The 16253-nt window shown below is 42.5% G+C and overlaps 1 protein-coding gene across 2 annotated transcripts in view; it reads left to right on the top strand.

Moving 5' to 3' along the window:
* Window positions 1–16253, top strand: part of eefsec (eukaryotic elongation factor, selenocysteine-tRNA-specific) — a 445969-nt gene that overhangs the window by 100597 nt on the left and 329119 nt on the right. For both annotated transcript variants that reach the window (XM_041192567.1, XM_041192566.1), the window contains exon 2: window positions 5790–5997. In XM_041192567.1, coding sequence (XP_041048501.1) covers window positions 5790–5997 — 208 coding nt within the window. The remainder of the gene's footprint in view (window positions 1–5789; window positions 5998–16253) is intronic.

Raw genomic sequence — 16253 nt, 5'->3', positions numbered from 1 at the left:
GCCATCCTTATCTGGTCTGGCTTACGTGTGATTCCTGACTCTCAGCAATGGCCTAGAAAGCCACTCACTTCAAGGACAATTAAAGATGCTGACTTTGCCAGTGATGCCCAAATTCCATGAAAGAATAAACTTCAAAAGTAATTCATTGTTAGAATTTCATGGGATTTCTTACTGTTTCTACAGAATTGATGTAATATGGACAGCAAACTATTGCCATTGAATCATATGGCTTGAAGAACAGTGGGAACTTTCATGTAATTTAATGAGAAATAATATTGGGATCTATTTAGCAGAATGCCATTGAGAAAAAATGTATATGTTTACGTTCACATAAACACTTCAATAAAAATGTTAAAGCACACAAAGATCTGTGCTGCAAAAGTTTATCCTTGATCCTGACTTGAGGAGCAGTATCCAGCTAGTTTTATTTACCTACTCCAGAGTTCTCATTTGGGTCATTTTCCTTTCTCTCTCATGCTGTAAATCTTTTTTGTCCCGTCGAGGTTTGGCGGATCGTAGCACACACGTTGCCATGTTTGGCCTGCGTAAGAGACCTCCATGGTAAAACAAGCATGTATGCTGGCCCTTTGGAGAGCTTTCCTGTCAGCATCTTATCATGGTTATGATCAATTTGTTTTAGTTCAGTTACTCGCTTATTGATTTGGTTTCCTTGCTGTTTGTTTTGTTTCGTTGCATTTTCCAATTTGTAATGCCAGTTTTATTTTTGGAGGTTGCTACCAAGGATAAGAGGATCTGCATTACACGGTCTATTAAACTTCAACGCAGAGAGTTTTGTCACACACTTTGGAAGGGGAGTGCAGAGTTAAACATGAAGCACTAGCCAGCAGTATGGGAAGTCTCGGTCTGTGAAGCTTCAAATGTTTATGTTCTAGTTTTCTCGTTCATTCATTCATATAATTCTTTGGAATAGGTTTGACCCTTGTGTTAGCTGATCTCAGCCAGAGCTGTCTTTAGCAGCATTGCAATTAGTCTCAGTGCACCAGGCTAGGCAAGGAAATAAAGAAAATCAGCGGAGCTTCCCACTCCTGATCACTGCCCAGAATCGCTGCTGTGAGTCTGTGCAGCCAGACATGGGAAGGTTGGGCACATGGGCAAAATACTGGAGAACTTCCTTGTGGAATGGTTTCCCAGCACAATTCAGCATTCTCACGGGGTAAGATGGGATTGTACATCCTCATCCCTGTGGAATCTTAAAATCACACACAGGAATTACATTTTAAAACATAAATATATCAAAGCTCATGCTGCAATTTAACTTGTGATTTTTTTTTCTTGGGGAATATTTTCTCAGTTATCAGATTTCATCTCCTCCACAACCGAGCAGTAAACTATTACAAACAACAGACATTTCCATTTCATAGTGTTTACAGCAGTAACATTCAGTGAAGATTAGCTGCAGTGTTCCTGAGTTAGGGAGGAGAAAATCAACGCTTCAGATTGTTATCCAGTGACTGTTGCTGGAAGCTTAAATGGCAGATCAGGACAGTTTTGTGCTCGATTGTCATGTGTCGTCCCCATCACATATTCCGATATTTTGGTGACAGTCAAAGCTCACCTATTGTCACTGGGGAGAAGTATGATAGAGTCAGATTAGGCACTTGGGGGAAGCACCAGAGTATATGTGGAACTTACCCCAGCATGTGTCAATAATATATAGGTTATTACACTTGGAGTTATTAGCATTGAAAATGAGAGATAATGTGGTATGAGTTTCAGTGCCAGTGCAATGCCAGGTACGTAGACCATACATTCCCAATAACTGGCTGATCGTTTCAAGCAGCAGTGCATAAGATATGGCTGAAGCATTTGCAACAACCTTCTACCCAAAGTGCCGACTGGGTAATCCATCTCGGCCTCCTTCGAAGGTTCCCAGCATCACAGACCAATTTGATTCACTTCAACAAACTGCTGAAGGCGCTGCATACAGCAAAGGTTATAGGTCCTGACAGCATTCCGGTCATAGTACAGAAGACTAGTGCTCCAGAACTTTCTGTGCCCCTAACCAAGCTCATTCAGTACAGCTGGAAAATTGCCCAGGTGTGTCCTGTATACAAAAAGCAGGACAAATCCAAGCTGACCAGTTATCACTCTATCAGTCTACTCTTGATCGTCAGTGAAGTGATGGAAGGGGTCAACAGTGCTATCAAGCAGCACTTGCTTAGCAATAATCTGCTCACTGATGCTCAGTTTGGGTTCTGCCAGGGCCACTCAGCTCCTGACCTCATTACAGCCTTGGTTCAAATATAGACAAAAGAGCTGAACTCATGAGGTGAGTGTGACTGCCCTTGACATCAAGGTAGCATTTGACCGAGTGTGGCATCAAGGAGCCCTAGCAAAACTGGAGTCAATGGGAATCGGGGGAAATCTCTCACTGGCTGGAGTCATACCTAGCAAAAAGGAAGATGGTTTGGTTGTCAGAGGTAAATCATCTCAGTTCCAGGACATCACTGCAGGACTTCTTCAGGGTTGTTCATGTCCTAGGCCCAACCATCTTCAACTGCTTCATCAGTGACCTTCCTTCCATCATAAGGTGAAAAGTGGGATGCTCACCATTTGTGACTCCTCGGATACTGAAGCATTCCATGTGCGAATGCAGCAAGATCTGGACAATATCCAGGCTTGGGCTGCCAAGTGGCAAGTAACATTCAAGCTGCACAACTGCCAGCAATGACCATCTCTGACAAGAGAGAATCTAGCCAACACACTTTGACATTCAATGGCATTCCCATCACTGAATCCCCCATTATCAACATTTTGGGGGTTACCATTGACCAGAAACTGAACAGGACGAGCCATATAAATATTGTGGCTACTTGAGTAGGTCGGAGTCTAGGAATCCGGCGGTGAATAACTCACCTCCTGACCATCCCACTCTCCCACAAATCCTGTCCACCATCTACAAGGCACAAGTCAGGAGTGTGATGGAATACTCACCACTTGCCTGGATGAGTGTAGCTCCCACAACACTCATGAAACTTGACACCATCAAGGACAAAGCAGCCCGCTTGATTGGCACCCCATCCACCACCTTAAACATTCACTCCCTGCACCACAGACGCACAGTAGCAGCAGTTTGTACCATCTACAAGATGCACTGCAGGAATTCACCAAGCCTACTTCGCCAGCATCTTCCGAACCCACAACCACTACCATCTAGAAGGACAAGTGCAGCAGACACATTAAAACACCACCACCTGGAAGCTCCCCTCCAAGCCACTCACCATCCTGACTTGGAGATATATCACCGTTCCTTCACTGTCGCTTGGTCAAAATCCTGGAACTCCCTCCTTAATAGTACTGGGGGTGCATCTACACCACATGGACTGCAGCAAAGAAGGCAGCTCACTATTATGTTCTAAAGGGCAATTGGTGATGGGCAATAAATACCCAAGCCAGTGATGCCCACATCCCATGAATGAATAATGAAAAAACATTGGCAGCTGTATTTTCAGTTGTGCAGGCCTTAAACCCTGGAATTCCTTCCCTTTGCCTCTCTACATCATTCTGCTCCTTTAAGCTACTCCTTAAAGCCTACCTTTGACCAAGTGCTTGGTCATTTACCCTAATACATCCTTATGTGGTTTTGAGTCAAATTGTGTTTGATGACCATCATGTAAAACACTTTGGGACATTTTACTGTGGTAAAGGTGTGTACAAATGCAAGCTGCTCTTGTTCTTTTAGTCTAGAAAGATACTTCTGCAATAATAGCTTTTCTTTTGATGACAGCGAATGTTGGCACAGGCTGTTAAATTTATCAGTCTTCTAGGGGACATCTTGGGCCTCTTGCTACAGTGCACAGTGTGTTGGCTGATAATCAGATCACCTTTGTATCTATTTCACCTTAACTGGTTCATTATGAACATGAAACAGCGAGGAAGCACTTGGAAAAATATTGTCGGGTGTACTCAGTTGTGAACAGGTTCCAACGGTCCTGCTTCTAAAAACAGCAGTGATTTATGTGCAGTTAAATTTAACCCTTCCTGCACTTATCAACGTGATTTGATACACAACAGGAAACAGCTGGTGCTCTTCCAAACAACTCAGCATGTATTAATTAGTCCTGTAGGATCAATTTCTGACATGTTTTTCTCTGAACCTTCTTTCAGTATTGCAGCTTCTTTCATTGTACTTCTATTCTATTTGGCTGTGTGTTGCATGTTTTGTAAAATTATTTTGGATGGAATGTCAGTGTTTGAAGATGCAGCTTTCTTATTTGTTGTTGGCTGCAGGTTTTCAACTCAAGATCAGGAGTTCAAGTAGCAGGAATCTACATCTCACATCTCTGTGGCATCACATGGGATTGCTTCAAATTCCATTGCTGTCGTGCTTCCATGCTCTCTTTGTTATGATCACGTAGAACTTTCAGCACAGAAATAGGCCATTCAGCCCAACTGGTCCATGCCAGGATTTATGGCCCACAAAAGCCTCCTACCATTCCACTTCATCTCATCCTATCAGCATAACCTCTTTTTCTGGCATCAATGCCCCCCCCCCGCCCGTTGCTCTATATGGTATCACAGGCACTTGGCTCCCTCATCCACATGGCTGTGACTCATGCACATGCCTTAATTGTAAACCTCTGAGACATTTGACTGCAATGGATACCACAGCTGAGTCTGATCCTGTCCCTCATTTGACATTCAGGGGGAGGCAGTGGCATAGTGGTCTTGTCATTGGACTAATATTCCAGAGACCCAGGGTAAAGCTCTGGGGACCCTGGTTTGAATCCCAGATGGTGAAATTTGAATTCAGTAAAAATCTGGAATTAAATGTCCAATTGTCGTAAAAACCACCTGGTTCACTTATCTGGTCTAGCCTACATGCTCTCTGAACAAGGGCAAGGGCAATTAGGGATGGGCAATAAATGCTGATAACATCCCATGAGCAAATGAAAAAAACTGCAAAAGGTCACTGAGCACTAATCAGAAGAAGGATCCCTGACTGAATTTCCCCTCTTCCAACTGTGAATATATTTGTAGAGCCCCTACTGTCATCCTGATCAGATCTGATTGAGTCTTGGACTTTGTTGGCAGTATTCACTTGCTCAGTGAATCAACTTGCTGAACACTCCCATGGCGCTGTTCTGAAGAAGGGCAATTCTCCATGGTGTCCGGGCCTCGATCAACATGCAAAAACACAGATCATCTGTCGTTATTGCATTGCTGTTTGTGGGAGCTTGCTGTGGACAAATTGGTTGCTGCAATTCCTACATTATAACAATGACGACACTTCAGAAAATACATCATTGGCTGTAAATGATGTCCCATGGTTGTGAAAGGTGATATAGAAATGCAAGTCTGTCTTTTTTATTGACATTGAATTTGCAGATTAGGGAGTTCATTTTAAAATCTATTCATCTTCTCATGCACCATGGGGGCAATTTTAACTAGTCCCATCTGTTAGGAAACTAACAGGATTGGGTGGAATTCTTATTTTACACCCAGGTCAAGTTTCCTCTCTGTTGAAGTTAAGTTGTTCCTTTGGGGTTCCAATCTGGTGAGTTAGGTTCAAATAATACCTCCTACTTCAAGAGGCATATCCTGATGAAATAGATTTAAACCTTAAATAAAGGTGGATGCGTTATGTAAAAAGATGCAAAATATGTTTTATTCTTGGGATCAAACAGCTTATATTGTGCTTGTGAATTTACATTTTAATGCATACATTTTTGAGTGGAAAGTACAAATATTAATAAGTAACTTATTTTCTTTTACTTGCCAATAATTGCTTCAACCAATCCAAAATGAAATGTTGCATTATCCTGCAGGTTCCCAGATCATTGATCTGATGATGCTGGTAATTGATGTGACAAAGGGCATGCAGACACAGTCTGCGGAATGTCTGGTGATTGGTGAAATTACGTGTCCCCGGATGGTGGTGATCCTGAACAAGATCGATCTCCTACCAGAGGCAAAGAAACAAGCAGCGATTGACAGAATGACGAAGAAAATGCAGAAGACGTTGGAGAATACAAGGTAATCCCACCTCATATACACCTGAGGACACTCGTGCTGGGTGGTTCGAGTTAAGGTAGAGATCAGCCATGATTTATTTGAATGGCGGACCAGATTCAAGAGGATGAATGGCCAACTCCTGTTCCAAAGAAGAGTCAAATTGGACTCTACTCTATTTCTCTTCTTTCTGTTTTTATTCCTCTTCTGATGTACTGACAGTACTTTGAGAATTCTGTTTTTCTAATTTTAAGATTATGTCCTTTTTGTCCTGGACTCCCCCAAATTCGACAATCTTCCAGATCACCCTTGTGGTGTCCATCTGGCCCCTCTAAAGAGTGCAAACCTTTGCTTATTTGGACTATCATTTGTGAAGGGGCATATGAATCTTCATTCAGTGTGCTGTACACCATTGTGTAGTTACCCTAACCTCAGCACACTCCTGGGACACCTTCAACTTCTGAAATGCAGTGGCAGTGATGTAAAGAAAAACAACACAAGAAAATCATTAGTTCAGCAACAAAATAAATATGTTGGTAAATTAACAAAGACAGAATTTACAGAAGAACAGAAGTTTGATAACCTAAGAGAGAGGTATGCCTGTTTTATAAATTGCTTTTTGCTGTCTTATTTATAAACAAAGTTCTAATTGCCTTCCCTTGGTGTCCCTGAGCTATGCTCAACTTCCACATTTGAATTTCTCCCGTCCTCTGGAACCACTCATGTATCTCAGGGAATTGGGAGATTATTGACAGTTTGCGATAATTTCCATCCTTACTTCCCACTGTATCTACAGATAAACCTTATCCGGTCCTGGTGACCTATTGATTTTAAGTACAGGTAGCTTTTCTAATGTTTCTTCTTATCAATTTTTAACCCATCCAGTGTCTCAACTGCCTCCTCTTACACTATGACTTTGGCAGCGTCTTCCTTAGTAAAGACAGACGCAAAGTGCACATTTAGTGCCTCAACCATGCCCTCTGCCTCCATGTGTAAATCCTTAATCAGCTCCTCCATCCTTTTACTACTCTATTACTATTTATTGCTGAAAGAAGACTTTTGGATTCCCTTTATGCCAGTTTTTTTTTACCATACTTTCAATTTGCTTCTCTTATTAGTTTTTTCACTTCCTTTCTGATCTTTCCATATACAGTCTGCTTCTCATTTGTATTATCAACCTGACATCTGTCATATGCATCCTTTTGCTGCTTCGTTTTACTCTCAAACTCTTTCATCACTACGGAGCTCTCACTTTGTTTGCCTTATCTTCCCCCCCCCGCCGGGAATATAACTCTACTGTCCCCGAACCATCTCCTCTTTGAAAATAGCCCATTGTTTCTTTACAGGTTTGCATGCCAACCGTTGATTCCAGTTTATCTGGGTTAGATTCATTCTCACCCCACTGAAAGTAGCCCTCCCCCAACTAATTTTTTCTGCTCTGACTTGCTCCTAGTCTTTTCCTGTAACTGGCCTAAACTTGATAATGCTATGATCATTGTCTCCTAAATATTTCCATTTTGCCACTTGATTCACTTGACCCACTTCATTCCCAAAACCAGATTCAGCAATGCCGCCTTCCTTGTTGAGTTAGAAATGTACTGCTCTAGAAAATTCCCCTGAACACGCTTTAGAAACTCTTTCTCCTCTCTTCCCTTTTACACTCTCCCAGTCTCTATAATTGCCTTGCAAATTTGTTCCTCTATATCTCTCCCACTTGTTGGCACCTATAGAATGTACTCAGTAGTGCAATGATACTTTTATTGTTTCTTAACTCTAACCAAATAAATTCTGTCCTTAAGCTTTCTAGGACATCATCGCTCTCCAGCACTGTAATATTCTCCTTAATCAATGCTGCTACCCTTTCTCCTTTCTTTCTTCTCAATCTTTACCAAACACCTTATATCCAGGACTGTTTAGTAACCTGGATTGTCCATGGGTACATAGGAACAAAGGAACAGGAGTAGGCCATTCAGCCCACTGAGCCTGCTCCGCCATTCAGTTAGATCATGGCTGGTCATGTACCTCAGCACCACTTTCCCACGTTATTGCCATATTCCTTGATGTCATTAGTTTCCAGAAATCTATCCGTTTCTGTGTTGAACATGCTAAATGAGTTTTCACAGCCTCCTGGGGTAGAGAATTCCAAAAATTCATCACCCTCTGAGGGTAGAAAATCCTCCTCATCTCAGTCTTAAATGGCGTACCCATTTTCCTGAGATTATGTCCCCTGGTTTTAGACTCGCCAGCCAGGGGAAACAGCTTATCTACAATAAATTATAAAGATTTTCCTTTTCCCACCTATTTCCATTATATAAAAAAAAACCCCACTAGAGCTATACCTTGAGTGCCCTACCATCCATTCTTAATTAGCACATTCGTTTAGATAATATCACCAACTTTAATTTTAACACCTATGTGTTCTATTGTACTATTGTTGTTGACATCTTTTGATGATCTGCTTCTATCACTGCTTGTTTGTCCCTACAACCACACCCCCCCCCCCCCCCCCCCCCCACCTCTTTGTCTCTCTATCTCTCCGCCCCCCACACACACACCTTAAACCAGCTTATATTTCAACTCTTTCTTGGACTCGCACGCAAGTTCTGTCGAAGGGTCATGAGGACTCGAAACGTCAACTCTTTTCTTCTCCGCCGATGCTGCCAGACCTGCTGAGTTTTTCCAGGTAATTCTGTTTTTGTTTTAGCTTATCTACATCCACCCTGTCATCCCCTGCAAGAATTTTGTTTGTTTCAGTGAGGTTACCCCACATTCTTCGAATCTCTCAGGAGCACAGACGCAGTCTCTTCAACCTCTCCTCATAAGACAGTCTCGCCATCCCAGGGATTAATCTGGTGAATCCCCATTGCACTCCCTCTATGGCAAGTATATCCCTCCTTATATAAGGGGACCAAAACTATACACAATACTCCAGGTGAGGTCTCACCAAGGCTCTATAAGAGCAGCAAGATATCTTTACTTCTGTACTCAAATCCCCTTGTGATGAAGGCCAACATACCAATTGCTTGCTACACCTTCATGCTAAATTTTTGTGATTTATGAGCAAGGGCACCCAGGTACTTTGGTCACCGCACTTCCCAACCTCTCACCATTGAAGAAATATTCTGTTTTTTCTACCAAAGTAAATAACTTCGCACTTATTCACATTCCATTCCATCTGCCGTGTTCTAGCCCATTCACTTAGCCTGTCCAAGTCCTCTTGAAGCCTCCTTGCATCCTCCTCACTACATATGTTCCCACCCAGTTTGGTGTCATCAGCAAATTTGGAAATATTACAATTGGTTTCCATATCCAAATCATTTATATAGCTTGTGAATAGCTGGGACCTAGCACTGGTCCTTACAGTACCCTCAGTAGTAACAGTCTGTCATCCTGAGAATGATCCATTTATTTCTACTCTCTGCTTTCTGTCTGTTAATCAATTCTCAATCCATACTAGTATATTTCCACCAATCCCATGTGCTCTAATTTTATTTACTAACCTCCTATGTGGGACCTAGCCAAAAGTCTTCAGAAAGTCCAAATACACCACATCCACTGCTTCTCCTTTATCTATGCTACAAGTAATATCCTCAAAAAACTCCAAGTTTGTCAAACATGATTCCCCTTTCATAAATCCATGTTTAGTCTGCTTAATTTTACCACTCTTTTCTAAATCTTGTTATCATATCTTTTATAATAGATTCAAACATTTTCCTTACTACTGATGTCAATATAACAGATCTGTTGTTCTTCATTCTCCCTCCCTCCCTTCTTAAATAATGGGGTTACATTTGCTACTTTCCAGTCCACTGGAACCTTTCCAAAATCTATAGAATTTTGAACGATAACTGTCAATGCCTCTGCTACCTCTCTGGCCACCTCCTTCATCACTCTGGTCCAGGGGATTTATCAACCTTCACTCCAGTTAACTTTTCAAGAACTATCTCTTTACTAATACTAATTTCTTTTAGTTCCTGAGTTTCACAAGTCCCTTGGTCACCTCGTGTTTCTGGGAGATCTTCTGCATCATCTTCCGTGAAGACAGATGCAAAGTAACTGTTAAGTTTCTCCGCCATTTCCCTGTTCTTCACTATAAATTCTCCTGTCCCCACCTGTATTGGACCCACATTTGTCCTAGCTAATCTTTTCCTTTTCACATACCTAAAGAAGCTTTACAGTCTACCTTTATGTTCCTCACCAATTTGCATTCATATTCTCTTTTCCCTTTCTTAATCAGTTTTTTGGTCCTCCTTTACTGGATTCTAAATTGCTCCAAATCCTCGGGCTTACCCTTTTTCTGGCATCCTTATAAACCACTTCCTTTGATCTATTTCAATCTTTAACTTCTTTTGTTAACCAATGTTGATTTACATTTCCCTTTGGGTGTTTGCGCCTTAGAGGAACGTATGTTGTAGACAGTATAGTATTCCTTAAAAACTAGGCATTGCCTGTCTACCGTCAAATCTTGTTGTGTATTTTCCCAATCCACCATAGCCAATTGCCCCCCATAGCCTCATAGTTTCCTTTCTTCAAATTTAAGACCCTAGTTTCAGAATGAACTACCTCGCACTGAAACTTAATGGAAAATTCTATCATATTATGGTCACTATTTCTCAAAGGCTCTTTACAGCAAGGTTATTAATTAGCTCTTTAACTCCTCAACGTACTTCTCCAGAAATCCGTCTCGTACACACTCCAAGAATTCCTCCTCTACAGCATTAGTGCTGATTTGGTTAACCCAGTCGATGTGTAGATTGCAGTTGCCCATTAATACCGTATTACCCATGTTACATGCATCGCTACTTTCCTGATTTAGAATGTGCCCAATATTAGCATTACAATGTGTGACCTATAAACAACTCCCAACAGTTTTGCTGCCCCTTTCTGTTTCTTAGCTCCACCCAAACTAATTCTACATCTTGATCCTTCAATCTAAGACTTTCTCTTAGTAATGTACCGATCTCATTTCTTAAGAATGCTTCCCCACCTCTTTCTTTTTACCTATCCCTCCTAAATGCCGAATATTCTAGAGAAGATGGTGATGAGCTGCTTTCCAGAACCACTGCAGTCAGTATGATGAAGGTACACCTGTAGCGCTAGGGAGGGAGTTACAGGATTTTGACCCAGTGATGGAATGACAATATATTTACAAGTCAGCATTTTGTGAGACTTGGAGGGGAACATGCAGGGGGTGGTGTTCCCGTGCATCTGCTGCCTTTGTCCTACTAGGGGCATAGAGATCATGCATTTGAGAGGTGCTGTATCGCCTGGATTGTGCTGAAAGATACCTGGATTGTGTTGAAGATACTGATTCTTGCTGCAGTGTAGTTCCACTGATGCCAGCAGCTTCCAGGATATGGTAACAGAGTGGTTATGTTGCTGGGCTAGTAATACAAAGAATGAGAGTTCAAATCTCATGATGGTAATTTTAAGAATTTGAATTTAATTTATTAGAATAAAATTTGGAAATAAAAGCTGGTGTCATTTAAAATGGCCACAAAGCTGTTGGGTTTGTTGTAAAAAAACCTTAACTGGTTCAATAACACCCTTTCCTGAAGAAAATGTACCATATGTGACTCCAGGCTCATGGCAATATGGCTGACTCTATCGGCCATCTAAGGTCTAGCAAGCCACAGCTGTACCAACTTTTCAGGATCACTAGAGATGGGCAACAACTGCTAACCATGCTTACACCCTGAGAATGATTAAAACTCGCCTAAGTGGCATTTCAGGGGACTGGCAGATGCCCTGCACTCCAATTTTAACCTAACTAATCTCTTGAGTAAGATAGAGATAAGAAGTGGCAGCCCAGGTGTACTGAGGCCAATTCTGTTATCCCAAGAGCTGCTAATTCGTTGTTGATCATAGATTGAATCTAGTATCTTCCATGCTATATGACTAATGATCTCACCAGGTTACGTAGTTACCCATTAAGCTATGAGACAAGCACTGTACATTATTTTAACTTCTTGAAGTGGCATCATCCGTAAATCCTGGCAACCCATCTCTCTTCTTAGATTTGATATTTGCTGGTTTCTCCTGTGTGGACGCAGAAGTTTAGAAAGGATCTTTCTTGTATAGCATTTGCAGCACAAGAACAGGCCATTAAACCTTTATACTACACTGTACTCCATCTCGCCTGACTAACATGTCCTTCTATTCCTTTCTGGCTCACATACTTGCCCAACTTCCCCTTAAATGTGTTTTTATTGTAATTGCCTCATTGGTGATAAATCTTATTACAAGATGTGCCAGTATCTGCCTTCTGAGATATCCACATAGTAATGAGAAGGTCACACACAGTTCTCAAGCTTTCATGGTGCACAGCTAAGAAGACAAAAGATTGGGCATCCTGCTTTAAACTATAATAATATAATAAATAGTAAAGCAAAATGCAGTGTTGAACTGTTCTAGGATTCTAACCCATTATGTGCGTAGCACTAACATTTGCAATTCCCAAATTTTGTTGTCCCATTTCAATGTTATTCCATTCGCTTTCGCTGCTCACAATGAAGCCTGATACTGTTTTTGAACGCAACCCAAAATTTCTCTGTCTGGAAACAAGGGAATGGCTGTTTTTTTCCATAATTAATGAGCTGCTAATGAAATCCTGTTTTTTGATACTGCACAATCCAAAGTTTTCATCTTTCTACTAACGGGCCGTTAATTATGGAGAAAAATGGGCAGTTTCAATAAAATAATTTCAGATCCTTTGTCTCTGAGCCTAGTTTCTGCACACATGATATTTGGAAGAGAAAGATTAGAAGTTTTTTTTTAATACCATGCACAACCTGAAAGAGTGGAAGCCGAATAGCTGAATCAACAATAGTTTTTAAAAAGGTAGCAGATAAATAATTTAAAAGAAAAACATTTATGTCACCCTCATAACTATCCTAATCTTTTAAAAATCATACAGAAGAGGAGAAGGCCATTTGGCCTCTTGTACCTGTACCGGCTGTTTGACATAACTACCCAATTAGCCCCGCTCCTTAGTTTTCCTGCACTACCCTGCAAATCAGTCCCTTTTAAGCATATTTCTAATTGTCCTTTGAAGGTTGCTGAGGAACCCGCTACCACCACACTTTTCGGTAGTGCGGCCCAGATCTTAACAACCCTCTGTGTGAAGAAATTGCAATGGCTTTTGGTTACTTACCCACTTGCCAGTGGAAATAGTTTCTCCCTACTCGCTCTATCAAAACCCCTCGTAATTTTGAACACCTCTCTTGGGTCTCCCCTTAATCTTCTCAGTTCTAAGGAGAATAATTCCAGAAATCTCCAAATAGCTTAACTCCTGAACAGATCATAAGTTAAAATTGTGTTCACTTCGCCTAAGGGGTCCTAAGTAATTAGCCACATAGGACCATAGGCATCTTTGTCCATTAGAGAGAGATAATTGGTTGCATATAGCTTAAGGGCATCAATCATTCTGCAGGCGTGGAGCATGGTGAGGAAGTATCTCCATGGGCTACCACAGCTGGTATGGGTGTCATTCTGCATCACTCTAGCCAACTGAGCTAACCAACCTCTTTCTGAGAGGTTCTACTCAGAATGCTAATCTATCTCGCTCTTGTGTATTGCTGACAAAATGAGAGATTTTTTTGTCAAAGCTTTTCGTCTTGCGCTCATCAGGACAATTCGCAAGAAAATACCAATGTCGGGGGAAACAATACTGTATGAGGAGAGTGCTGATTGGTTGGCAAGTGGACTCTGACTGGTAGAGGCGTTGCCATGGAGAATATACCAGTTGATGGTGATTGACAGTTAACTGTCAAGCATTGTTTGAAATTTAAACCAGGCAGTTTGACTTTGATTGGGCAAGACATTGCCCTGGGGAATGAACCAGTGAATGGCTGTCACCTATTTTGTTTAGCTGAAGCAGGTGCAATGCGTGTACATATTATTCCTGCCTGCAAAGGACAGGGCCCTCAGCTGGCAAGAGTGCAGCTGAGGTAATTGAGTGAAGACATGGGCCAGAATTTTCCCGTCGGCGATTTGGGGGCGGGGCCTGCTCGCCAACGTGGGATGACGTCGGCAGGAACCCCCGACGTCATCCTGGTCCATTTAAATCTTTAGGAAGGCGGGCGGACAGCGAAATCAGCCCAATTGAGGCCATTGACAGGATAATTAAGGTAATTGAAGGACCTGCCTGTCCAACCTTAAGGTTGGTGTTGTAGGCCGGGAGCCCCCGCGGGCTTCTGAAAAAACATGAAACCTCATCCAATGGCTGGGTGAGGTCTCATGTCCGTTTTTAAAAACTTTAATAAAGTTTCTGTGCTTCTTATTAACATGTCCCATCTCGTGTGACATTGTCACATGAGGGGGATATGTTAATTTTTTATTTTTAAAATTTTTCAGACTTTAGACTGTCAGTAATCTCCCTGAGACAGCACTTAGTCTCAGGGAGATGTGCGCTCTTTTGAGTGCATGCGTGAAAGAGCGCACTTTGACAGTTGGGGAATCCCCCCCCCCCCCCCCCCCCCCCCCCCCCGGCACAGGAAGCGCATAGCGCTTCCCGTCAGGCAGCCCGCCCACTCAAAATGGCGGGGCACCCCCTTTCGGCAGCGGGGGTCAGCCGCCTGCCTGCTGCCAAGCCAGAGGGGTCCGCCCGCCCACCAAGGGCAAAATTCTGCCCCATGGAGTTTGGTGAGAGGGGATATTTTAAGTGTTAATTTTCTTAAATCTTGCTCTGGAAATCTAACCTAATCCGTAATTAGCAGTAACTGGAAAGTACTGTGTAAGCGGGCTAAGTTCTTTCCTTCTTGTAGCAAGGGAAAACTCACTCTCAGCTATGGGAGCTGAGTAGTTAATTAGGGTTGAATCTGGTTACTGCAGCCCCCGTTCAGTTTATGATAAGCTCTGGGCTCTTTAGTGCAGCCTTGGCAAACGGAGTGCAGCTGAGGTAACTGAGTGAAGGCTTGGAGGTTAGTGAGAGGGGGAGTTCCGGGAAGGAGGTGTTTGTTTCCTTTTTCTACCTTTCTCACCCTGCAGCAATTAGTTCTTGCTCTACTACAGGGAAAGGAGCTAGCTGTTTGCTCAGTATCTGGTAAGCGGGTAAGCTCTGTTCTACTCTTAAGAGTTAAAATAGTACACAAATTGGTGGTAAAGTTAATAAAATATAGGAAAAAGTAACATACATGATTAATGTATTTTAAAAATTACCTAATTATATTCAAGATGGCAGAACAGGTGGTGTATCAAGGCTGCAGCACGTGGGAGCTTCTGGATGACATTGTGATCCAGGACAAATATGTCTGCATTAAGTGTTTGCAGCTTGAGGAACTTCGGCCCAGAGTCATTGAGCTGGAGACTGAGCTGCAGATGCTGCGACACATCAGGGAGGGGGACAGTTACCTGGATGTTTTATACCAGGAGGCAGTCACACTACTTGGGATAAGGTGTTCTGATTTGGTCAGTGGTCAGGGATAGGAGGGTGCGACTGTGATTGAGGCAGGTAAGGGGACCCAGAGGGCAGGACTGCAGGAGCGTGAACCTCTGCAATTGTCCAATATGTCTGAGGTTCCCTCAGCTTGTTTGGATAAGAGCAGGAGCTGCAGGATGGATGAGCAAACTGACCATGGAACCATGGTACAGGAAGCGGAGCTAAAAGGAATATTGTGGTAGTATGGGACAGTATAGTGAGGGGGCTTGACACTGTTCTCTGTAGCAAAGAGCGAGAGTCCAGACGGCTGTGTTGACTGATCGGTGCCAGGGGTCCGGACTTCAGTCGAGGGCTGGAGAAGAACTTGCAGTGGGAGGGAGAGGATCCAGTTGTCGTTGTCCATGTCGGTACCAATGATATAGGTAGATCCAGGAAAGAGGTTCTGCATAGAGAATATGAGGAGCTGGGCACTCGAAAAGCAGAACCTCAAAGGTTATAATCTCTGGATTATTACCTGAGCCGCATGCAAATTGGCATAGGGTACATCAGATTAGAGAAGTGAATATGTGGCTCAAAGACTGGTGTGGGAGAAGTGGGTTCTGGTTTGTGGGGTGCTGGCACCAGTACTGGGGAAAGCGGGGGCTGTACATTGGGACGACCTACACCTGAACTGTGCTTGGACCAGTGTTTTTGTGAACTGTATAACCAGGGAAGTAGAGATGGTTTTGAACCAAATAATGGGGGCAAGGGATCAAATGTGGAAAGATGTGGTATATCAAAGAGTAGAGACAAGGTAAGAGAGGAAAATCGTAATATACAAATAAAGTTTGGAGAATGGCAGTAAGGAACAGAGAGAAAAAAACCTAAGGATGCACAAAGAATCAAGACTAGATGTCACAAA

The sequence above is a fragment of the Carcharodon carcharias genome, chromosome 7 (assembly GCF_017639515.1).
Source record: "Carcharodon carcharias isolate sCarCar2 chromosome 7, sCarCar2.pri, whole genome shotgun sequence".
In the NCBI taxonomy this organism is placed as follows: Eukaryota; Metazoa; Chordata; class Chondrichthyes; order Lamniformes; family Lamnidae; genus Carcharodon; species Carcharodon carcharias.
Note: the sequence above shows the minus strand (reverse complement) of the source record. Positions and strands in the feature narration are given on the sequence as shown.